The following is a 26,372-nucleotide window of genomic DNA, read 5'->3' as shown; positions in this document are numbered from 1 at the left end:
TAATCGGTTACAGTCTCCTATTTGTGGATATTAATGAAAGTGTGTGAAGCTATATTTAAAATTCATCCACCACAAGTATATTTTTAAGTAGATCAGAAGAAAATAATTAATTATAGAAATTAGATTTGTTTTCATCTAATTTTCTTGAGTATCATAACTATTCCGTTAGAAATGCTATCTTATAGTTTTTAAGCTACTTGGTTTCTTTATACAAAGTTTGTTCGTCATAAATACTGTATCTTATGAAAAATTTTCTATTAATTTGAGATTTGTCACACTAAGCAATTGTTTATTTAAAAGGGTAGTTTGATAAGTTAGTGCAACTTTAGAGAGATAACAACACTGGTGCATTTTGATTGTCTCAGATAATAAGATCTATTTAAGGGACTAACACCAAATTCCATGGTACTGGTAGTATGTGATTTAAATTAGGCAAGTCAAGTAATGTAATAAAACGAAATTCCTTCCAAAAAGTCCTATAAAGTGTTCCAAAGATCATTTATAGTGGTTTTTGTGAACTCCAGAGATTTTTTGGGTCCAAACAACGGGTTAAAAGAAAAAAGGAAGAAATAATATATTTAAGCTAATTAGAAAACATCAAAACAAATTCATATTATAATTGTTTTTATTTTTGTACTGATTGGTAAAAGAAATGCCAAAAAACATCCATGGCTAACCACAGCAAAGTACTTTCCCATCCTAAAGACATACCGGTTCAATATTTTGTGGTTAATAGAACTGAGATACGAGGGGGTACCCAAAAAAAACCGGAATTATTTAATAAAAATTATATATTATCAAATTTTTTACAATACGACCTTATCTCCTTCAAAATAATCTCCATTACAACTAATACACTTGTCCCAACGGTATTTCCATTGATCAAAACATTTTTTGTAGTCATCTTTAGAAATGGCTGCAAGCTCGAGCTTCGTTTTTTTCTTAACCTCTTCAACGCTGTCAAATCGTTGACCTTTCAAGCCTCTTTTCATGTGTGGAAATAAAAAAAAAGTCGCATGGAGTGAGGTCAGGCGAGTAAGGTGCGCGGAGCAGCGGAACCATGCCGTTTTTGGCTAAAAACTGCCTAACTGAGATGGTTGTGTGTGCCGGTGCGTTGTCGTGGTGAAAGAACCAGTCTGCCACAAATCGGGTCTTTTCTGGCGAACACTGTTGCGCAATCTTCTTAAAATCTCCAAATAAAATGTTTGGTTGACAGTCTGACCTGGAGGAACAAACTTAGAATGAATAATGCCTTTAGCATCAAAAAAGCAAATCAACATGGTTTTGATGTTTGATTTGACTTGCCGACATTTTTTTGGACGAGGTGAAGATGGCGACTTCCATTGGCTTGACTGTTGCTTCGTTTCTGGGTCATAACCATAGCACCATGACTCATCACCAGTAATTACCTTTTCCAGAAAATCGGGATCATTTTCGAGATGTTCTTTCAGAAGGCGGCAAGTTTCAACTCGATGTGCCTTTTGATGGTCAGTCAGAAGTCGAGGAACAAATTTGGCAGCAACCCTTTTCAGTCCTAAATCTCCTGTTAAAATTTGCTGAACCGAGCTCCATGTTAACCCACTACTCTCTGATAGTTCCTCAATTGTCTGTCGATGGTCGGCGAGCACAAGTTCACGAATTTTCTCAACATTTTCGTCCGTTCGAGAGGTTGATGGACGTCCAGAACGAGGTTTGTCTTCAATCGACATGTTGCCATTTTTAAATCGAGCAAACCACTCGTAGACCTGAGTTTTCCCCATAGCAACATCTTTGTAAGCTGTATTCAAAATTAAAATAGTTTCTGCAGCATTTTTACCAAGTAAAAAACAAAATTTCACAGCTGCACGTTGTTCACTTAAACTTGCCATGACAAAAAAAATGAAACAAGAACAAAACAGGGTTAGCGAAAACAGTCACTACGAATGAACAGAATGCACTAGGACAACGGAACTGGGGTCACTGAGCTCGCAATGGGTTGCGCGACACACGCCTAGCGGCAGGAATGTGTACTACACGCTGCTGGCTGCCAGCAATACAATTTCGGTTACTTTTGGGTACCCCCCTCGTATGTGTTCCTACACGTTTTATATGTAACTTGCCTTCTAGTTTTGTCTCCCTCCAATTAAAGCTGCCTATCAATATGAAAAAAAATGGCTTGCAAACAAGAATGCTGTAAAATAATGATAAAGTTACTGTTTTACTACTTGGACGTGATGAAAATAATGGAGTAGCTCTAGAAAGTGTTTAATTTTAAGAATAAAATTGCTATGAGTTATGCTGAAAAATAAATTTTTTCCGAGAGTCAACTAACAATATTTCCTTTTTGTAGCTACTTTTCAAATTACCCTAGTCCAGTTTAAAGTATTAAAATGTAAACAAACACTAAATTCTGTGGTATAGCATGATTGGTAAACAGTCCTATTTTCATAAATAATCGTCTATATTCATGTATGACTATTCCAGGTGAAGAAATGATTGTTGAGTTGACTAGTTCATCAAAGAATGGTAAAATCTGGCTTGATACAAGTGAAGTTCATTTTAAAGATACATACATGGGACTAACAAACCAGAAGAAAGTCACCCTTTACAATGATAGTGAAGTAACAATTAAGTACTCATGGCTAAAATTTGGGACTGTACAAGAAGATTTGAATGAGCTAAACAAGTAAGTATGACACATTAACTTGAAGATTCTAGTCAAAAACACTGAGGCTATTTTTAGAGTTGTTATAAAAAATAATGAGCCATTTTTAGCAATTCGCGCACAATGATACAAAACTGTCATAAACTTGTTGTCTATTGGCCAATTAATATAATTATTTTTTGTTTTGTGAAAAAATATTTATGTTAACATGCTATATACTCAAAAGAGTTTTAAAATATTAAAAACCTAAAAATCTTAATTTGAGCTTTTGTTTGAAAGTTTTAAGTTTGATGCTCAAAAGAAATTCTAAAATGAATCCTGTAGTGATTGAAACCAAGCTACACTAAAAGAAAGCTAATTTTAATATATTTATCAACTTTTACTGAAAGATTAAAGATTTTTATTTGAAAAGTTATTGTATGGCTACATTATTGTTTGTTGAATGTTGTTAATTGTACTGACTGATCAACTTAGTGGCATAATGATAAAAACTAGTAATTTGTCCAGCGGAATCTAGAATCCACCAAATCTTCAATTCGATACTGGTAATCAAATCAGTGGAGATTTGTTGCATCATTAATTTTTGTCATACTTTTGTTTGAAAATCATAAATAGATAATCTTGTTAATGAATTATCTAAGTTTTGTAACTAATATTTTGCTTGCTGTTAGTGTTTTCTATATCTACATACATGCATCCCTATGATCTGCTACATATATTCCCGGATACAGCTGATTGGCATTACACAAATTACCGATCATGAATTCGTAATTTTGTTGAACTTTGTGTGTGAAACACCATAGATAGTTAATCTAATTAATTACAAATTATCTTAGTTTAATAAACTATATTTTGCTTGCAGTTCTATATTTATGTTCATGTATCACCGCAAGTCTACTGTGTCTATTTACAGATGACAGCTGATTGGCAATATGCAAGTTACCAATTTATTGCTGAAATGTCTTTTTTTTGGTGTATGTTGTACATGAAAATCCATAGATACATAACTTAATTAACAAATTATCCTAGTTTTGTAAATATTTTGCTTTCAGTTCTGTATAAATGACATGCTTCGCCCCAAGACTGCTGCAATTTACTATACATTATTATTGTGCTTTTGTCAATAATATTTTTATTTCAGTTTGTACATGTCATGATTTTTCCTGACAAAATTGTCATTATTTTTTACAAATATAGATAGTTATGCATTAAGATTACTTGGGCTGCTGAATAGACAGTTGACAATAGACAAGTATTTATTGTATGTTTTCTGTTGTCACAATGTAATAAAAAACTGATACATAGTCAATGATTAAATCTACATAACTAAAGCTTATTCTAAAACATTGCTTTTTGATATATATTTTATTGATATAAAAACTTTATAAAGCATAAAAAACTTTGATTCAATCTAAAGCTTTAAACAATTTTTAAAATGTTATGAATATTTTTATTATTATTTTAAAAATGTGATAAAAGACATATTTTATTATTATTTGTTTTTATCAAAACTGTCTTCAAAGAATTAATTTACACAATAATATGTTTGTTGACAAAGTACTTCTTTAAATTTTTTAGTAAATATAGACAAGGGAAGTTTTTTTATATAACTGTGGAATATTATTATATAATTTTAAACGTAGATAAAATTGCACATACAATAGTCTAAGGTAAAATTATTACGGTGCTTCGATCTATGCATACATACCCCTGTTTAATTAGATAAATATGCTCTAAAATATTGCTTTGTAAAGATTTTTCTTTTCGCACAGTACTTTTGTAATGGTTGTCACTAATTTTGTGTTTCAAAGGTCACTGAAAATCACCAAAAGTTACAGATTCTCATTATATCTCAGCAGTAGACAGCATAAATACGCTTAAAATACAAAATTCTAAACTTTTGTGTATTTTTTATTAAATATTCTGTAAAAAATTCTTAATTGTTAAGTTACCTGGGTTTTGGCACTAAGAGGGTTAAATGAAAAAAGAGTCAAAGGATTTTGTTTAAATGTTTAACATAAATTTGACACAACACACACACGAATTGTTATTTTTAGGTGTCTATAATATATAGGTAATACTGTTGGAAAAAGAGTTATATGGAAATAAAGTAGAAAAGACAATTTATTTATTTTGATAACTATTATTATTAAATAAAAATGTCAATAATAATAATTTTTGTATCCAGGTTGAAGGAGGGGTTTGAATTTGTAAAAGTGAATGAAACCTTGCGCTGCAATAAACTAGAATATAATGATGTCATGAATGAAAATGACCATGCTAGGGTTTACTCAAGGATATGCACTGATGAGACTCAACTACTGTCGACACAAGACTTACTCTTTTCCAATAAAAATGTTTGAAATATTTCCTATGGTAAGTTAAGTTGGTTAAAAATTTATGTAAGACGAAGGTTTGAATTTTTAGCATGGGTATACCTATTAAATTTCACATAAATAAATTATTGTAAATTAAAAAAGTAAATAAAGTTTCAAAGTATCGTGTATCTTTTCGTAAAAATTCTAGTAGATTTGACTAAAATTGAGGTTGGATCTTTCAATTTGTCCTTCATACAATACCATTTTCAAAAATCACCCTTTCAATATTCAATTTTCTTTTCTTGTACAAATATACAAATGTAGTCATAAATTCTATTAGTACAAATATTTTTAGTATCACTAATAAGACATTTAAAAACTGCACTACAAAATTTTATGATCTTGCATTATTTTTTTTACAATTTTTTTTTACAATATACTTTATTTTACATATTCTTTGAGAACAGTAAGAGAGTCATAAAAAAGGTAATTATACAAATCAAAATTTTATAAAACAATTATACAAATCAAATCTTTGTAAATGATAGTCCAGTCACTGGTTGATGTTCAAAGCTCTCCAGTTTAAAAACTCGTCAATTGAGTAGAAAGGATGTTGGAGGAGCCATCTTTTCAGCATTTTCTTGGGGTTTTGTTCTGTCTTAATGTCGGTAGGTAGGGAGTTGAACAGCTTTGCACCCATATATGAAGGCTTCTCTTCAATTAATGCTGAATGGTGTTCTGGTAGTGTAAAATCTGCTGCTCGACGAGTGTTGTAAGAATGTAAATCAATGCCTCTGGTCAAGCCATTTTCATGAGCATACATTACTGTTTCTAAGATGTACAATGAAACCACAGTGAGGATTGACAGCTCAACAAAAGATGTTCTACAACTGTCTCTAGGCTGCAGGCCTGCCAGTGGTAGTTATCATTAAGACACACAGATTCATTGAGATTTTGAAGGTGTACTATAATATTCACACTTCCATATGTGTCTATAGTACATACTTGAATAAATGTTCATCTAAAATAAACAGTTGTTTCTATGTAGGATGTAGAATCTTGGAGCATTGGAAAAAATGGTTTCTATGGTTTATTAATAATAATATTATAAAGTTAAATAAACCTTTTTTACCTTATTTAATGCATTTTTTCTCTTCATGTATTCTTAGTTGAGGACAATTATTCAAAACATGGCATGGGCTAATTTAAATTTTCTAGAATTCTCCTTATAAATTTTGGAGTTACCACATGAGACACAATTTTCATGTCTTGAAATAGGCTTGAAATGCTTATAGTACTGAATTCCATATTTCCGGCAAAAAGTTATTTTAAAACATTTTCAGTTTCCTTTATAACCGACAGGAAGTCAATTAAGCATTACATAAACCAGTATACCAGTAGTACCAAACTAATGAAATCAACGTTTTGATTACCATAGAATCACAGATCGTTGACAAAGTCTTATTACAGCGTTCATTGATGGCCGCTTCTACCTTTTTATTATACTTGACCACAAAGAGTACTACGTGGCTGTGTACCTACAATGCAATAACTGAATGGCTATCAAGATTCTTACTTAATCTATTAAAGTGGATAGATGCAGCATTATTATTCCTGGTGTTGTGGAAGTTTTAAATACAGCTAACCTTTACTAATTGTGGATTTTGCAGGAAACAGTGTCATAAGATCAAGCACATTTATTATGGTCTTAATTTTACAAGTAGTGAAAAAGAGGTTTACAATGTTCTAGTGGCTGTGAGTTAATAATATTCTAATAGACTTTTTTGAATGATAAGAATGTTATTAATCTTACTTGCATTGTCCCACACTACAGGTCCCATATCTTATAATAGATTTTAAAAAAAGTAAAATAAGCCATTCTCGCATAATTTGTATGAACACAGAATGTAAGCCGTCTAAAAATATAATTTACTCTAGACAACTTAGCTGAAAGATAATATGGGCATCCCAATTTCAATTTCTGTCAATAAAGATTCCCAAGAATTTAGTGTGAGTGTTGTAATTAACAGATTTTCTTAAAACGAATTAAATAATTGTTTTGGATTCATTTAAATGGAAACTGTTGCTTTTAAACCAACTTGAAGCTTCTAATAAAGTATTTTGTGTTAAAATGTAAAATTCCTCAATGCTATTGCTTGTATTTAAAAATGCTGAGTATCTGCATACAAGATTGATAAAATCACTGGCTGCTAGATGCTCAGTCATTACAGTGAGGCCCGTGTTGGGTACCTCAAAAATGCAGGGAACACAAGAGTGGTGATTAATGAAGGCGAGTTTTGGTTGAGTTGGTTAAGGATGGATAAAATAGGATAAAAAACATCAAGGAAAGCCAGAAATTTTAAAGATGAGGAATTGGAGAAAAACACACCAGAAGAAGATTCTCAATAAACATAAGAATAACTTGCAGCAACATTCTTACTCCCAATAATTCGACAAACTATTTTGGTATGTCTAAAAGCCATGGGCAAGATCCAGAAACAAGGGAACTGGGTACCATACGTGTTGAAGCCAAGAGATGTTGAAAGGCGAGTTTTCATCTATGAACAGTCGCTCCAGAGGCAAAGAAGAAAAGGTTTTTTTTTCATTTCGCTAATCCAAAGTGAAAATAATCAGTGGGAAGACCGGACCATGCATCAAAATTTACTAAAGAAAAACATTAGTGGATTCATGATCCTCAGAATTTGGTGGGATCAGGTAGGAGTAGTGTATTGAAAACTAATGATTTTTGCTGAATTCTAATGTTCATTTGATACATTTCAAATATTTGCAATATCTTAGAAACCAAATAAAAGACAAAGTACTGTAGTCGTTGAAATGTAATTAGTGTAATTTTGGAAAATCAACACAGAAAATTAAGAAGAGACAATTTTACATTACATACATTTCAAAAATGTTACCAGCATTTATTATTTTAATTTGGAGCCGGAGTGGCAAAGATAATCAATGATGGTGTCTGGATCTATGGAGTTCAAAATTTCAGTCAATCATTTGTTGTCAGATCACGAAGTTTATAATGATGTCATGAGTTAAAGGATAACAACAATCCAGGCCAGCCTATAATTATTAACTATAAATACTTTTTAAAAATTCATCAACCATTTAAATACATGTTTTCTTTATTATATTCAAGAGTCAACTTTTTTTGTCATCCTAAAAAACATTATTAAAACAGTGAATATTTTACACTGTTACATTTATAGTAAATATCCTAAATTTTCGTTTATCAAAGACGATCTCAATCTGATTTTGATAAGTTTCAATTAAGAAAACGTTCATTCACAAGAGGCATGATTCAATGGGATGTTTAAAAGAAATTTATGTATTTTTGAAAGTTCTGGCTATTGTAAATAGTACATGTTATAATCTCATATAATGTTATTTGCACACTTGGTACAACTGTTGCATGATGCCAACTGCTGTATCTCATGGCCTTCGTCAAACTCCTTGGAGAACTCCAAAAGTAGTTTATACTATTACCTGAAGAAAACTCTTTCACAGCCTCATCAGTGTGAGTGTGATCCTTCTGAATTAGATCAGGCACAGAATAATGTTTCTCAGTTACTTCAGTTCTATACATCCAGTCCCAGGAAACAGATACATCGTCCAAAATAATCTCATCTGTTATGTGTTTTTCCATCCTTTGTAAAATATAGTGTCCGTTAAATGCTGAATTACGTCTCAGAAATGAGGAGTCAAAACCAAATATTTGTTGAACCAAAATAAAAGATAGTTTCTGTTAAACCTTTCCCAGTATAGTCTTGAACAAAGGTAGTTATTCTAAAAATAAACATAGTTGAATATGCAATCAGAAAAAATTGTAAAAATTGAGACTCTTATACCAACCATATCTTTATATCTGTAGTTGATCAACGATGTAGGCTGCAATTTCTTTGTTCAAAACCTAGTGTTTTCATGTGGTAGAAACAACCTTCAAAACTCTTTTGGCTGATTAGAGAATGCTACAGAACTTTCCCTTTTGCATAGTTTAGTTACAATAGACTCATAAGATTTGTATGACGAGTTCATGTTTGTAAATTACTTAAACAGCACTTAAACAATTACATTTTCATGTTTGCTTAATCTGGTTAGGAATATTATTTGTTTATAGAGTTCGTTAATTTATAAAAAGAACTTCTCTAAACATTGTTGTATTTAAGTATGAAATAATGAAAGAAAAGTGAAAAGTCGGGAAAAGTTTAATGTGATTTGTGTTTTAAGTGTTGACATTGTTATTAGATGGAGTGTTGTTGATTGGAAGATATGTGATGTAGCTGTGTTATTTTATGTTATTTAGTTATATAGGAAAAAATGTTGTAGCCTAGGGAAGTGTGATGTGACTATGTTATTTAATTGTTACAGGAGGGAGGGTTGTAACCTTGGGGAGATGCGGTGTGACAGTGTTTTTTATCTTATTTAATTGTTATAGGAAGGAGTGTTGTGGCCCGGGGGGAGGTGTGATATGACTGTGGTCTTCAAGCCACAGACAGCAGAATATCTCTGTACCGAGGCGTTCTGTGATGTGGCAGGCCGTGACAACAGGCTGCCTCTGGGTCTGGATGGTCATGGACTTGGGCCTCTACTAGAGCTATGCTTCCATTCCCTGGATATTGGTGCAGTCTTCCTAGGTGCTATACAATGCTATGAGGTATGTAGTTCATTCATCTAAGTGTATAACTCTGTATTAAGGTTGGAGTAACAGTGAGCTGCCTCTGGTTATGGGTGGCTAAGAGCATGGTCTTCTAATAGAGTTACGCTTCCGGTCCCTAGACATTGGTGCAGTCTTCCTAGGTGCTATACAATGCTATGAGGTATGTAGTTCATTCATCTAAGTGTATAACTCTGTATTAAGGTTGGAGTAACAGTGAGCTGCCTCTGGTTATGGGTGGCTAAGAGCATGGTCTTCTAATAGAGTTATGCTTCCGGTCCCTAGACATTGGTGCAGTCTTCCTAGGTGGTATACAATGCTATGAGGTATGTAGTTCATTCATCTAAGTGTATAACTCTGTATTAAGGTTGGAGTAACAGTGAGCTGCCTCTGGTTATGGGTGGCTAAGAGCATGGTCTTCTAATAGAGTTATGCTTCTGGTCCCTAGACATTGGTGCAGTCTTCCTAGGTGCTATACAATGCTATGAGGTATGTAGTTCATTCATCTAAGTGTATAACTCTGTATTATGTTTGGAGTAAAAGTGAGCTGCCTCTGGTTATGGGTGGCCAAGGGCATGGTCTTCTAATAGAGCTACGCTTCCGGTCCCTGGACATTGGTGCAGTCTTCCTGGGTGCTTTACAATGCTATGAGGTATGTAGTGCATTCATCTAAGTGTATAACTCTGTAGTACGGCTGAAGTAACAGTGAGCTGCCTCTGGTTATGGGTGGCCATGGGCTTGGTCTTCTAATAGCTTCCGGTACCTGGACATTAATCTAGTGCCATGGGAGCCACTGAGTTTTTGATAATACATTTTTATGAAAATAATTCATCTTTCTTGTGTTGTACCATAAAAAAATCACTTAACTTCCAGAACTAATCTTTGAGTATGATGAAGTTTCTTTCAAAATATTTTATTTTTGTTGTGTTGAAATGCAAAATCTACAGATACAGTAAATATAATGTTAAAATAAACCTCCTGAAAGTCAGTACTGGATCCGCCCTTGGCCTCTGGCTTTGGATGGCCTTGCACTAGTTTAGGATACTGACGATTGTACTTGAGTTAGCTGATTTGTGTAGTATAAATTGCAGTAACTAGATTTTATTTAACAGGGTACTTTTGCAAAACAACATTTATAACAAGCTGTGTAGTTCAAATGTATTTTGGGTGTCATTCATGAGTCTTGATACATTTTAGTATTAATTTTCTCAAAAATTTAAAATTTGTTTTTAGAACTTTGCAAGTGTTAATTATAGATTTTTTTCATATGAAACTATACTTAGAGTATAATTTATTAACCATCAGTATTAAAAGGGTATTTCATATTTATAGCACAATTTTAAATTTTTTATTCGTGCTAAAAGCGAAACCTCAGATGCACAGTCGGCAGGTAAATTAAAACAATCATTTTTTTGTGGAAGAAGATATTGTATTTTGTTGCAGCTTATAGAATGTTTTGTAATGAAAAATTAAAACATGTCCCTTTATTCTTATAACCAACAAATTAAAATAATTCCTTATTTAAAAATAAGACATTTTCTAGGTTTCAAATAATTTTTAGTCATTTTGATGCACTTTTTAACAAAACTAAATATTTGCAATACATTTCCTTTAGATTTTAAATTAGGATGATGAAATTTTTCAGATTGTGGTCGCCAATAAAGGAGATATCCCTGGAAGTATTGAACACATACCTACCAAAATGGTATTTGGTGGAAACTTGACATGCAAACCTGAAACTTTGTGTTTACTGCCTTTTGAAATGAAGTCGTTCATAATTTCGTTTTCCAGTGGTCGCACTGGAAAATTTATGGAAGATGTAAAATTTAGAATAAGTCAGTCAGGTGAAGAACAGAAGGTTTTGTTAAAGTAAGTATGTAAGATTGTTTTCAAATGTATTTTACTAAGACCGTTCATTTCCTTATCATTTTAACAATTTTTTAAACTTGTTTACATTCAGTTATACTTAAATTTTCATGCACCTCCTTATACTTAATTTTTGAATATGTATGGTATTTTGCACAATAATTAAATTTTGAATTTATATTAATGTGTAATGTGAGTGTTTTGAGATAAATAGTGAGTATAATGTTTATATTCTTGTTTTTATGAAATATATTTATTTTTCAATGCATATTTTTAGAGGCAGCATTGTCAACCCAACTGTATCTTTTGATGTGACCAACCTTGATTTTGGTTGTGTTGCTGTAGGTGAGTAAAATTTCAAGAACTTAATATTACACACACATATATAAAATTTTAAATTTAAAAATAAAATTACTTTCAATAAAGGAACTGACATGAGCACTCACTCTTTATACATCAATATTTTCATGGGGCTATTAAAAACAATTTCTTAACTACTCAGAATTATACACCTCTAATTTGGTACAGGTAGGCTACATAGATGATATTTTTATGCTTTGGCACAATGGTATTAAAAAATATTACAATATTCTCTCAACCATAATGAATTAAGTGATTTGAAATTCACATAATATAACTCACCATATTCAGTATCATTATTATAAAGGTACTGATGTATTTATTGAGAAATATAAGTTAAAAACTTAAATTCATATCAAAGACAGTAAAAAAAATGCAATATTTTCATTTCATCACCTATCATCCAACTCACATTTAAAAATCAACCCCATAAAGTTTATGAATAAGACCCAAAAATCATTGTAGCAATCAATCTGATTTTCATAACTATATAGATTTTCAGATGATCTTTTGGAAATGGGGTATATCCAAAAAACTCTGATATAGATAAACATTAGAGTAACTAGAAAATTCCAATATTATTAATAAGAGAGATCTTAAATTTATTACTTAATATTTTCCTGACCTTCAAAACATCAACAAAATTCTGAAGATCCCTTTTCCCATTTAGAAGTCTTCATCTGAGATTAGAAATTTACTATCTAAACTAATACATTAGGGCTATTTAAATTATCAGTGTTGTGTAATAAAAATAAATCTTTTGGTTGATATAAATGTTCCATTTCAATTAATGATTAGCTAGTGGTTATTTAGACCTCTGCAGACCTGGTAACAACAATTAATTTCAGTTAAAACGTTAGACTTTGTTTAACTTTTGCTTTTGGTACCATTGCTTTTGTTTGTTTATGATAGAGAAACATTTTATTTAAAAAAAAAACCTTATATATATATATATATAAAATTTCAATAAACATTGAATCACAAAAAGTACTTGCTCCGCCGGGAGTCGAACCCGGATCTCTCACTTGTGCTACCATTACACCCGGCAAGTGAGAGATCCGGGTTCGACTCCCGGCGGAGCAAGTACTTTTTGTGATTCAATGTTTATTGAAATTAAATAAGGCTATTGCCATTTATACAGTTTAGTGTAAATAAAAGTCGTTTGACAGGTATTTGGTCTTCCGATCATATGTTAGTTTGCTTATTTAAACGCATATGTGACAGATACGGCCAAATACAAAATAATTGAATCGGAAAAAGTAAGCGCTCTGTAGTGTAATGGTATATAATATATATATATATACACATATAAATATATATATAACTACATTGTTACATTGTCTTAAAATTCTAGTTTACAATTAAAAAAACTCTAAATACACACTACTGTCAATATCAAGTAAGTTATCAAACTCTTTTCATGCTACATACGTATTAGTATATACAGTATTTAGAGGCTACACTTTTATATCTTAAGTCATTTACTAAAAAAAGTTTTGAAACGATTTTGTACAACAACAAACAAAGGTGCAGTGGTACTTGGAATTGTTCGCACATCCCTCTTCTATCTCTAGAATTATACTTACAATTACTCTACAAAACCTTGTCAAATTCAAAATCACACAAGTTTTCACAATTACACAACTTTATCATTATAAGTAATGTAAACAACGTGTCAGACAGTACAGTGTACAATTTTTACCTTGTCAACAAACAATAAAATCAGCATAAATTTGGTTGGCTACATTCATTAAAATGAAACAATCTGGTTAGTTGTTGCATCTAAAACCTAAGTAATGAATGTTCCAACAATATCTATAGTCGAATAGATACAACTTCCGTATCGGCGTGCTGGGGCGTTCTGACGTTGGAGTGAGAGGGAGAACTGCCTGGTTGGCTACCTGACCAATAGGAGCGAGGAGCGTCTGACGCGGTTGCCATAGCAACAGGCACTGTTGCCACATCGGCAAAGGCATATTGGCAAAGGTGGTAGGCTGATTTTACTGCACCCTGGTACATCTGGAACATGGCTTCCAGTTCTGTTATACAATTAAATAGCAATAACTGCAATGGAACTGTATATTATTATGAATGTACTTGACGCATGCATGCAATGTAATAATTGTTGACGCAATAAAGATTATTATTATTATTATCTGGAGGGTTTGTTCCTAATTGTTGCTTGTTATTTGCTTCAAAGCAAACCACAGACTACCATGAAGAAATGAACCATGACACTTTTTCAAAATGGTTCAGAGAATCACTTCTACCTAACCTTTCTGCTCCATCGGTTATTGTTATGGACAACGCCCCATACCACTCCAAGATTTTAGATAAGGCCCCAACGCAAGGTAACAAAAAAGCGCGGAGCTGGGGGGCGGTGTTTGAAGTATTTTGACAGCCCCCGCAATAAATATATTCGTGCTGTGAATGCAATATTAGGTTTTCAGAGTACCCAAATTATTTGTCCTTCACGATATCCGAATTATTTAGTAGTTGTAGATTATTATATAGTATAATGGAAACATATTAATATCGCACATATTTGTGTTAAATTAGAGAATTTTCTTTTCTGATTACTAGTGTAAACAATCAAAAGACAACACACACTGACGCGTTGTTTGTTGGTAAGTACGCTGGCGCGCACCGTCTGATGTTCTCTTCTCAGTGTTCGGTGAGAAAGTGACCGCTCTCGGCAGTGCCCGCACCAACGCGGCAACGCCGCGGCATCAGTCTCCCCACTGCTCGCCGCCCCTCCACACCCTTCCAATACGGAAGTTATATCTATTCGACTCTAGTGGAGATACACTGAACTAAGTGAACAGTTTCAATGTCAAATGCAGACCGTGTAAACGTGTGTCTACTCCAGCTGTAACGGGGTTAAAAACAGCTGTATTGGTGCTAAAATAAAACATAAATCAGTGCTTGGTTCTAAGAATACCCTTACTATCCATAAGAAAGAATAAAAACATAATCACTAAAATAGCCAACTTTTTTATTTCTCAACCAATGTAAACAATTAGGATGAAATTTATCATTACATTTACAACATCACTTTTTTCATTCAATATTATTCGTGTAGGAATAACGGTTTTCAAGATATTTAGTTTTACAAATTTCAATTTACGCCATTTTTTTTTAGATGGAAAAAGGTATTATTTATTGAATTTTTTCTGAATGTCCATTTGATTAGCTTAACATAACAGCCAAGTTTCAAGTTCATATTAGATTTTTTTGAGATTTGAATTTTTGTTATGAAAAACATTTATGGACAGCTGACACTAAAAGAAGCATGATAGGATGCATGTACATACAAACTTATTTGCTTGTTTTTGTGTCTACTACCATTTTCTGAAGTTGTACCAACTTTTCATGAAATACCCTGTGTATGTATATGAGTTTTGAATTGTGGAGCTTTTGGGTTCGGGAGTCATTATCAGAAAAAAATTCATAAATCCCTCGGAAATTCTGTCATGAAGGTGATTGCAATAGGCAGATTTTTATGAAATCAACATCAATTAAAATACAATTATACAATTGTTTATTACTACACTTATATTATCAAACCATATGTTTAAAACTCTTATCATAATATACATGTTTAGTTTCATAAAGTATTTATTGAATTTCAGCAGAACCAGAGTTTTTGTTAGCTAAACATTTCTTTAGTGAAAACTTGCTCGCCAAATGTTTACGGATGTACTTAACTTTTTTTTATTTTACCTTATAATGTGGTACAGAGAAAACTGTACTGCAGTGTGTACAGTGTATATTAATAATACATTTTTTATTAAAGTCAAACAAAACATACACCTATTTTGTATTGCAAACATAAAGTAAATTAATAATTTAATTATATTCATTGTTATTTGATTGAAATACAATAAAATTGGAGTTAGAGTAGTTAGTGTCAAGCAATAGATGTAATGATAAAGTGTAAATTTATTGTACAGTTTATATTCTTCACAAATCTTGAATTTCAATGCTCAATGCTGTAAAACCCACACAAAGTGTTTTCATTACATAGTGATAAATGCTAGTTGCATGGCAGGTTTCCCAAAGACGACAGGAGTGTGCTTGGTCAACCAATCAGAAGTGCCTGTGGAGTTCTCATTGAGAGTGCCCAGTGATGGATTCTATGATCCGGTGACGTGTTGGGACTTTGCCCAAGCAAAGATTAAACCTGCTATTGTTCCGTTCTGCAGAGAGTTTACCCTGAATCCAGAAAATGGAGTGGTCCATGCCAATTCCACTTTACCCATTGAGGTTAGACTAAGATAGTTTTTCTTCAATTGAATTTAAACAAAATACATTATGGAAAATTCAATTTCCGTAAATTGTCTCCAAGACCTGTTAATTGTGATGTAGTGCAGTTACTTCACTGCTCAGATACTGTGAAAGATTTCATCAGTGGGGATAAAAATATGCTAATCGAGTCAGAAGCATGTAATAGCCCACAGGCAAGTGGACAGTCCAAGGGGCTATCGTAAAAATGTTAGCATGGTGTATCTTTAGATTATTGGGAGCAATCTTGTTAGGCCATGTTATCATTATGACAACAAAAATTAACATATTGAGTCAAATCATACTAAAAAAAAAATAAAACAAGACAATAAAACACTTTGGCTTACCAGTTCTAAGATTTAGGTAATTTACAATGCAATTATTAATACTGTATTGGGGTTTTTAAACTTTGAGCACTGAACCACTTGGCTCCTGAAAGCCTGTAGAGTGTACACAATACCACCATAAAATCTAATTTCTGAAAGCCCCAGAGCATTGGTATTAGGATTACCAAAGCATTTCTAAACTTATATACAAAAATATGTAGCATTTAGGGCTACTTATGTATTGATTAAAACAGCGTTTTCCTAATGTGAGCGGTACAGAAATACAGAAATCTTTATTCGTATACATGGAGTACAGAATTGTGTCAATATAATTTAGTTGTACAATCAGGTATTTAAAAATTTTCTTCTAGGGTGTAATATGGTTTCTGCAGCAGCGAGGCCTTAAGTGCTGTCTTGAAGTACTTCTCATCTCTGCGTCTCTTGAGGTCCTCTGGAAGTTGATTGAAAAGTTTTCTCCCCATGTATGTAGGTTTCTTTTCAAATAGGGTCAGGTGGTGTGTGGGGAGGGCATAGTCATAGGCGTTTCTGGTGTCATAGCTGTGTGTGTCACCTAGCTGGTCAGGTTTCTGAGCTATTGTGAAGCAGATGGTCTCGCAGATGTAGAGTGAGACAGCTGTCAAGATCGCTAGTTCTCTCCAAATGCCTGACGGCATGAGTCTTGAGGAGTCAGTCCCGCAAGAATTCGAATTGCTTTCTTTTGTAGAACCAGAAACCCGCTCCCTGTTTCTTACTGAGGAGTTGCCCCACACGAGTAGTCCGTACCTCAGATGAGATTCAAAAAGAGAGAAGTATGCTGTCCTGGTAGTATCATTGTTACAAGTACTTTTTATTCTTTTAAGAGCATAGATACTAGAATTGAGCTTGCTGCAAAGACCATCAATGTGTGAGTTCCAAGAGAGATTGTCATCTATTGTTATGCCGAGATACTTGGCTTCATTATCTTGGATTATTTCAGGTAAGCCATAGTAGTCATTGGTTCTTCGGCCCTTTCCATATTAATTGTTGTGTTTTGCTCTCATTAAGAACTAGGTCATTATGTTGGCAGTATTGCTTTGTCATATTCAGGGCTATAAATGAAATTTATTTCAAGAGATTCTGTGTCTTTTTTTGCAATAAGAAGAGCGTTGTCATCTGCATATAACATAGCTTGGGCCCAGTCAAGAAGATAGCTTGGTAGGTCATTTGTCAGCAATATGAAGAGCAACAGGTACAAGTATAGATCCCTGAGGTACACCTCTAGTGATTGGGAGTAAGGTTGATCTTGCTTTATGGGATGTGTTGTTTCTGGTATAATTTTACTTCCACTAGTTGCTGTCGATCTTTCAGGTAGCTAGCAAGCCAGTCATGTGATGCTCCCCTAATTCCCATATTCCCTACTTTTTGGAGCAGTAGAGAGTGGTTTAGGCAATCAAAAGCCTTGCTGAAGTCTAGTAGCATGGCGGTTACTGTTGTACCTTCTTCAAGTTTGTCGATAATAAACTCTGTCAGTTGAACTATAGCCGTGGTGGTGGATCTTCCTCGTAAGAAGCCATGCTGTTGAGGCGTCAAGATGTTTTGAGTAGTCAGATGTGCTGTCAATTGATTCAGAAAGATTTTTTCAATTACTTTTGATATCGTTGGAAGAATCGATATAGGTCTATAGTTTTCCACTGATGTTGTATTGCCTTTCTTGCGTTTAGGAAATACTTTTGCAAGTTTCAGTTTCATAGGAAAGACACCTTGTGAAAACGACAGGTTAATTATGTGACATAAGGGATTTGCTATTTCATCCTTACAGTGTTTTAGGAGTGTGGAAGAGACTTCATCGACACCTGCGGCTGGTTTTGATTTAAGGGATGTGAGTATATGAAGGACTTCTTCCGGTGTGGTTGAGAGTGGGATGAAGTCAGGTACATCGCCATAGTCCTTTCCATGTTGTTAGCTGATTATTTATGGCCTGGTTAGCGTTACAGAGAGTGATGTCAGCTATTTTTGTAAAGTAATGGTTGAAGTGTTCAGTTATTTCCAAAGAGTTCTGGATCAGTTTATTCATTGATTATAAGTTTAAGTGGTTCGTTCCTTTTTACTGTTATTGCATTTTTTTGTAGTTAATAACCTCCCAAATAGCCCTTTGTTTGTTATGTGAGTTATTAATGAAGTCTGAGGTTGACTGTTTCCTCAGTTTTTTCAGTTTTTTAGGTATATATATCTAAGAATATCTGTATCTTGTTCCACTGGACATCTTGGAATCTTTGCCCATGAGCTTACAGTATTTTTATATCTTTAAAATATCTACAATGGGTTTAGCCTTGGATTTAATAAATTTTTTTTTAAATGTTTTATAGATCAATGTATCAAAAGTTCTTTTTTATAAGTATGAAAGTAATGTTTTAGAATAAGTTTAGTTATGTAGTTTTTAATAATTGACTATGTACCAGTTTTTATTACATTGTGATACCAGAAAACGTATTGTACAATAAATATTTGTCTATTGTCTATTGCATATGTTATCTTCCTTTGTAAACATTTCAGTGTTGAAACATTAAGAGTTGTGAGAGCTTCCTGTCTCTAAGTTTTGGACACTGATACCAGGAAGCATTTAAAAGCAGCTTGAATTTAAAAGTTCCCAGATAACTTTGAAATGCAGTGAAATAACTATTTTTAACTGTAAGAAAGTAAAATTCCATTGACTAAAACAATAGATTTTATACTTCAGTACTTCTGAATTAAGTTACTATGGACTGAAATCTTCGGCCAATAAAACATCTTAACATTGTAGGTAACTCTCATGGCTGAAAATAAGAGAGTTAAACTGTCTGAGCCCATCTCACTTCCGGTTGTGTACTAGTGTCTGGTAGTCACTCAGGAATGTAAAATATCTTAACATGTTGCAGGTGACTCTCGTTACAAATACTACCCACTGTCACACTTGTACTTTAGTGGCAGAGAATAAGAGCGGTAAACTGTCAGAGCCCATCTCACTCCCGGTTGTGTACGAGTCTCAGGTAGCCACTCTGGAGTGTCGGCCATCAGAGGTGGAGTTTCGTTTCTGTTTCATCAACTATGAGTATATGGAAAAGATGACTCTCATCAATGTCTCCAACTTGCCTGCCTATTTTGCCATTCTTCCCCAACAGGTAAGTGAGTGCTTATGTTATCTTCCTTCTTTTTTTTCTGAGGCAGCTGTAATGCACAAGTAAATAAATGGCCAATTATTTGGGATGATTAAAAGTTGACCATTCTGCTTATATTCAATCAATTTTAAAATACAGCATTTCATTGTTAAATTTTGCTTGGATCATTCCTGTTATTTTAAAACTTTAGTGAGTTTATTTCATGTTTGTTACATAACATGAAATATATTATCGAAGATATCATGTCAATGTGTTAAAAAAATCTAATCTAAAGTAAAGTTTAAATTACAAATACTCGTAGTAACAAACACAGCATCAGTATTGAATTTAGAAACCAACTGTTTAAATAATGAATATTAAATAAAGAAATAATTAATGTCAAACAGTACAATAAAGTTCAAACTTAAGAAATACACAACTCAATTCACAAGATTATTTATGGACCTAGTGGAAAAATAAAAAAAATTCTTATAGAATGCTTATACCATTTCCTAAATGTTTGTATTAATAATTTCTCTGGATGGTTTTGTGATATCAATTACATGTAAATCTCTTAAGAAGTAATATTTTCAGTTACAAAATCTACATACTTTTTACGATTTACGAGGGCTGTTTTTTTTCAACTTCCGATCGTGCCGCTAGATGGCTGGGCGAGCGGTATCGGCGCCAGCAATGCGCGGCAGTCGACTGCGCACCTCTCCCACTACAACCTCACTCATTTTCGGACGGCCGACGCCATTTCCAATTTATCTAGCGACACATAAACATGGCTACTATGATAGAATCTCCCGCCAAGTGTGAGTTGAGAAGTGTCATTCGTTCTTTCTTGCAAGCTGAAGGGTTATCTGCAGCAGAAATTCACTGTAGAATGAACATACGGTGAACGAGTACGTGAAAGCTTTATGAGTGACAGTGCAGTGATTGGTGTAGGAAACTTAAAGATGGACGAGTTGACATTCATGATGAAGGGGGCCAAGGACGAAAGTCGGTCGCAAACGAAGACCTCTTTGATCGAGTTGACCAAAGTTTTAAGAAGCAATCGAAGGTTTACGATTACGGAGCTATCCAATCAGTTTCCTGAGATTTCAAGGTCAGCCCTATACTCTATCGTAACTGACAAGTTAGGCTACAAAAACTCTGTGCGCGATCGGTGCCGAAGATGTTGTCTGATGACCACAAACGTCTTTTCTGAACCGTTATGAAGCTGATGGCGAAGATTTTTTGATCAAAATCGTGACAGGAGATGAGACATGGGTTCTGTACGACACCCCAGAAACAAAACAGCAGTCCGAACAATGGGATGCAAACTCTCAAACTCTCCAAACCAAAAAAAATTCAAAAAAACTTTCAACAACAAAAAGATTTTGGCCACCGTGTTTTGGATCAAAAAGGTGTATTGCTTGTTGAGTTTTTAGAGCCAGGTACCACAATCAATGCGGATACTGCGTTACGGTACGTTTGCGGATAGCTATCCAGAACGAAAGGAGAGAAATGCTCATCGGGAGTAGTGCTCATTCATGACAAACGCCCATCCTCACAGTGCTGCTTTGACAAAGCGTCTTCTTGATGGTTTTAAATGGTGTTTTTAAATGGGATGTTTTTGACCATCCGGCGTATAGTCCTGACTTAGCTCCAAGTGACTATCACCTTTTCCCGGAACTGGAGAAGATGCTAGGAGGAACAGACGACACGCTGCGAGACGACGCCGTGAAAACCCATCTCAAATCACTAGCGGCAAACTTCTATGAAGAAGCTATTAAGAAGCTTGTACCCAGGTATGAAAAATGCATCAATTTAAATGGTGATTTATGTTGAAAAGTAACTAATAATGTACCTAACTTTTGATAATAAATTTATTTAATTACTCTCCCCTAGTTTTATTTTTAATACCACATCGGAAGTTGAAAAAAAACAGCCCTCGTAACTGGAAGGACTTTTTTCAAAGTTTATGTACTGCAACGTTTCATAATTCATGATTGTCTTATTTATAATAAATTGTGGTATAATACTATATTAGTTAATAAAATAGTATTTATAATAAAGTACTAGTTATTTCTTGTTTATTTTCATTCAATTCAATATTCATTCACATCATTGTCCTATTCCTATTATTAATAAATTATAATTTACACTACTAATATGTGTACAATAGTTAGAAAAAGAGATGATACTTATACTTTACTATTTCCTATATTTCAGGAGTCCTCACTGAATCCATTCAAGTATACAGTGACCACTAGTGAGTACTTCCTCCAGCCAGGACAATCTATGAGCTTCACGGCCACTGTGGTGCCCTTAATTGTTGGAAAGTTCAACCAAAATGTGATGCAAGTATCTTTACTCTAGTAAATGAATTAATATTTGTCATTTCTAAGAATATTTTTGTATACACACAAGACTTTAAACTATCTACAATATTACTAACTCTTAAGGGCTATGGCCAGGAGGAGTGCCTACTGTCTTCAGCAAGTGGTACTCTGGTCGGGCTGCAGCAGTGGGCACTGTAGAATTAGCACCCTGATTCAGGAGGATGCTCTGATCTCTGATCAGATGCCACAAAAGTTTTCCTTTTAAAAACCCTTTAGGATTGTGATACCTCCTAGGGACAATTGGTCGGAGAGAAGGAAACCTCTTCCACCAGCGGAGCTTGAATGGTTTACAGACGGCTCTAAAACAAAAAGCGGCACCGGCGCTGGTATTGTGGAGCTGAGACCACGCAGGGAGCTGGTGGTACCTATGGGTCCTTATCCTACAGTTTTTCAGGTGGGGGTCGCAGCCAATGCGCGTGAGAATCTTCGTCTGCGATATAGGAGTAAGACGATCAATATTTTCACGGATAGTCAGGCAGCACTGATGGCGCTGGACTCTTGTGCGTTCAAATCCAAACTTGTCTGGGATTGCTATCAAGTCGTTTCTTCTCTCGCCAGAATCAACAATGTGACTGTTTGTTGTGTTCCTGGTCATAAGGGGATCCATGAGAATGAAAAAGCTGATGCCCTGGCCAACCGGGGCTCAGCGTCAATCATGACAGGCCCTCAACCGATCTGCGGTATTCCAAGGTGTGAATTCTTTAGGGCTGTCTCGAAATGGGTTTGCGCTGACATGAGAGAAGGTCGAGGTTGCATCCGGGCATGAGGAATGAGCAGAATGGTACTACAGTCGCCTTCCTCCAGAGTGGCGTCTGACCTTCTCTCACTAAGTAGATCAATGTCTTCTCAGGTTAGGTCTGATCACGGGTCATGGTCACCTGAGGAAGCATCTTCACAGAGTCAGCATTCTTCAGGAGGATCTGCTCTGTAGAATGTGTGAAGAGCAGGATGAAACTGCCGAACACTTGCTCTTTGATTGTCCATTAACCCTCTAAGTGGCGGTAATATGTTGCTGGAATGGCGGGCTATTTTTCAAAGTCAAGCAGGACTGTCTTATAATTTAAAAATAAAATGCAAATTCTAATATGAGCAATGCTTGTTATATATCAATTTTTTTGTAATAAACTACAGAATAACATAGTATAGTTATTTTTTACATACCTTAACCTTTTTTTATGATATCCACACAAATGTTCAAAAAAACGTTTTTTTCTCCACCAAACTTTTCATTTTTACGTTCTGTAACTTTAAAAATGTCATTCCTAGGAGATTATGTTAAATGCAACCTTTATTCACAATTTAATTCTAAACAAAAAACCTTCAATAATTTTTTTTCTATTTACAACACTGTAAAAGTTATATGGGAAAAACTGAATCTAGAAAAAACACTTTTTCTAGTCAGAATCGCTAGAAGTTGCTTGCCTTTTCCTCCCTTTCCCTCAGTAAAAAAACAGACCGCGGGAGAAAACTTAGGATTATTGGTACTTTGGGATTATACTGACCACACCAGTATGAAGAACACAAAAAATATAAAATTTATAGAAACAAACATGATAGAACGAAAAAACAATTCTTTAATTACAAAATTAAAAACTTATAAGCATTTCCAGGTATTTTAATCGGTATTGTTGTCTCTGTTATCTTATTATCTTTCTCGAGAATCCCGATTACGGCAGGCCGCGCGGCATCACATGATTTGCACGGTACATAATTGCCTTTCCATTACAATTCAATTTATATTCTGATCAGCCCCTCTAGAATTTGATATTTTACTGATAGGTACTATCTCGAGGGATATTTTTCTTTCGTTGACATCAGCGCGGGGCAGCACCATTTTGGGTGGCGGAATGTGATCAAGAATAAAAACAAGTTTTGAGTGTTTTTTCAATAAAGAGTTTAGTTTTAGTTTGGTAATGTTTGTTTTTGTTGAATTTTTGTGGAGAAATGTAGAGGTAAAACACGGAAGTACAACAAAGCGACGCGATTCTGCAATCACGTTATCTACTAGACCGCTCGACTTTGACCTCTGTCTGAGGATGGGGAGGGGTTTGAGATAAGACAATTCCTGTTTTATATTGACGAAATATTGTTTTACGCTAATCTAGTAATCAGTAGAAGCAAAATGTCAAATAACGATTCATGTCTGGGTGTGATCGGCATAATCCCAAAGTACCGGATTATTTCAGTTAGTACCATTGATTATTTCATCGTGATGTTGATGATACTATATGAAATGTATTTGAAATTTAGTGGTGAACGCAACTGTGCAAACTAGGCGTAAAAAATAATTATCAGTTGCCTAGCAATAAGCGGCAATGTGAAGCGACTTCTAAGACGTCGCTTGCCACGTCACGGCGGCGTAAATAGAACGTCTCAGACGTCGCTTGCCACTTAGAGGGTTAATAGCAAGGGAGTGGTATGCCATCTTTGGTAGTTGAGACAAGGGTGGTAAATTTCCCCAGAAGGACCTGATAGGTTGTTTTCGGTGGTCTGTGGAACTTCTGAAATCATAGACTGGTAGGCCTCATGGTGTGCTTCCGGGGTGCGCAAAAGGCCCTTGAGGCTTAAGTGCATGGGAGTAGACCGCCCCATAGATGAAGAAGAAGAAGAACTCTTAAGTGATGTGAACAGTAATTGATAAAAATATTCTTTATCGAATATTATTCGATAAAGAATGAACAGTATTCCGGTCTTTATAGTATGTATTTAAATTTACTCTGATTCTGACAAACTTTTACGATAGTTATGATATTTTCCTAGTTACTAGAGAAATTGTTGGAATGTTGCTAATGAAATTTTATAAATTTTAACAGGTTCTCAGTAATAGTATGTTTTCTGTTATAGGATGATTGTTTTTGGAAAAAGCGAACCAGTGACACTGTTCACTATAAACTGCAGTACCCAAGGTCCAAATGTGTCTACCAACGTGGAGGCTCTCAACTTCGGCAAACTGATACTACTGGAGTCTAAGACATTGAGTTTGGACTTGACCAATGATTCTCCGATTGGTGCCAATTTTGAAATTTATGCAGTAAGCTATGTTGTGTTTGTTGGGGGTTGACACGATAATACCTACCTAGTTTTATTGGTATTGTCAGCTCTGAAATTTATTTAATTTAGGGAATTGATTGATAGTATGTAGTTTAATACAATAATCAGTACGTACCTTAACAATCACTCTTAGACTCTTAGAATCTGAAGTGCACGTCTGTCTGAGGAGATCCAAAGTCAACAATGCATTCAGAATGAACTTGGATTGTTACATAAGAGACACGTAGGCTAGAACAAACCTCAGTCTGGTAACTCAGCAGCTATCCAGTGTAGTCTAGATGAAGAGATATTCTCATTGTGTTGAACGCACTACGTTTTACACAGAGCCCAAAGCACAGTAGAGCAACCGAGTTTTCTACACATAACAAAGCAAAGTTGTTCATACATACTTTATGTGAAGTTGTTCTTTGATTTGCTTCCCTATCCTTGTATGGAATATAAAATTCAAGTATAACAAAATACGATAGTTTATGTTTATACTTATAGGATTAGCTAGTAGTTTTATAAATGGGCAGTTGTTGTAGATCTTGAGGTCTTGATGTTGAAGAGATATTCTCATTGTGTTGAGCGCACTACGTTTTACACAGATCCCAAAGCACAGTAGAGCAACCGAGTTTTCTACACATAACAAAGCGAAGTTGTTCATACATACTTTATGTGAAGTTGTTCTTTGATTTGCTTCCCTATCCTTGTATAGAATATAAAATTCAAGTGATAACAAAATTAAACGATAGTTTATGTTTATGCTTATAGGATTAGCTAGTATTTTATAAATGGGCAGTTGTTGTAGATCTTGAGGTCTTGATGTTGAGAGATATTCTCATTGTGTTGAGCGCACTACGTTTTACACAGATCCCAAAGCACAGTAGAGCAACTGAGTTTTCTACACATAACAAAGCGAAGTTGTTCATACATACTTTATGTGAAGTTGTTCTTTGATTTGCTTCCCTATCCTGGTATGGAATATAAAATTCAAGTGATAACAAAATTAAACGATAGTTTATGTTTATGCTTATAGGAATAGCTAGTAGTTTTATAAATGGGCAGTTGTTGTAGATCTTGAGGTCTTGATGTTGACACCATAGATAATATTAACACACAGTAAAAAAAGGATTTTATATGAAAATAAGAATATAGATTCTTTTTTACAAAATTATTTCATAAAGTGGAAACGGACTTTTAAAATATAAAATTATAATAAAAATATACCTTAATAGAGTTTGCAAAAAATATAAAATGTTGTGTCATATTAATGTTTTTTAATGTTATGACATGCATTTTATAATAATTAGAGCAAGGTGTTTTTATTCCTTGTGTATAATAGTAATTGGACAACTTGAAATACTCAGAAAGA

At 34.1% G+C, this 26,372-nt stretch overlaps 1 protein-coding gene across 1 annotated transcript in view; it reads left to right on the top strand.

Moving 5' to 3' along the window:
- The first annotated feature begins 2,560 nt into the window (after positions 1-2,560).
- Positions 2,561-26,372, top strand: part of LOC124365041 (hydrocephalus-inducing protein-like) — a 213,041-nt gene continuing 189,229 nt past the window's right edge. The window contains exons 1-8 of the mRNA XM_046820939.1: positions 2,561-2,665; positions 9,410-9,628; positions 11,274-11,497; positions 11,772-11,839; positions 15,906-16,120; positions 19,359-19,601; positions 21,798-21,925; positions 24,812-24,998. Of these exons, the coding sequence (XP_046676895.1) occupies positions 9,443-9,628; positions 11,274-11,497; positions 11,772-11,839; positions 15,906-16,120; positions 19,359-19,601; positions 21,798-21,925; positions 24,812-24,998 (1,251 nt within the window). The 5' untranslated portion in view covers positions 2,561-2,665; positions 9,410-9,442. The remainder of the gene's footprint in view (positions 2,666-9,409; positions 9,629-11,273; positions 11,498-11,771; positions 11,840-15,905; positions 16,121-19,358; positions 19,602-21,797; positions 21,926-24,811; positions 24,999-26,372) is intronic.

The sequence above is a fragment of the Homalodisca vitripennis genome, chromosome 6 (assembly GCF_021130785.1).
Source record: "Homalodisca vitripennis isolate AUS2020 chromosome 6, UT_GWSS_2.1, whole genome shotgun sequence".
In the NCBI taxonomy this organism is placed as follows: Eukaryota; Metazoa; Arthropoda; class Insecta; order Hemiptera; family Cicadellidae; genus Homalodisca; species Homalodisca vitripennis.
The sequence above is the reverse complement of the archived record's forward strand: the minus strand, read 5'-3'. Positions and strand labels throughout refer to the sequence as shown.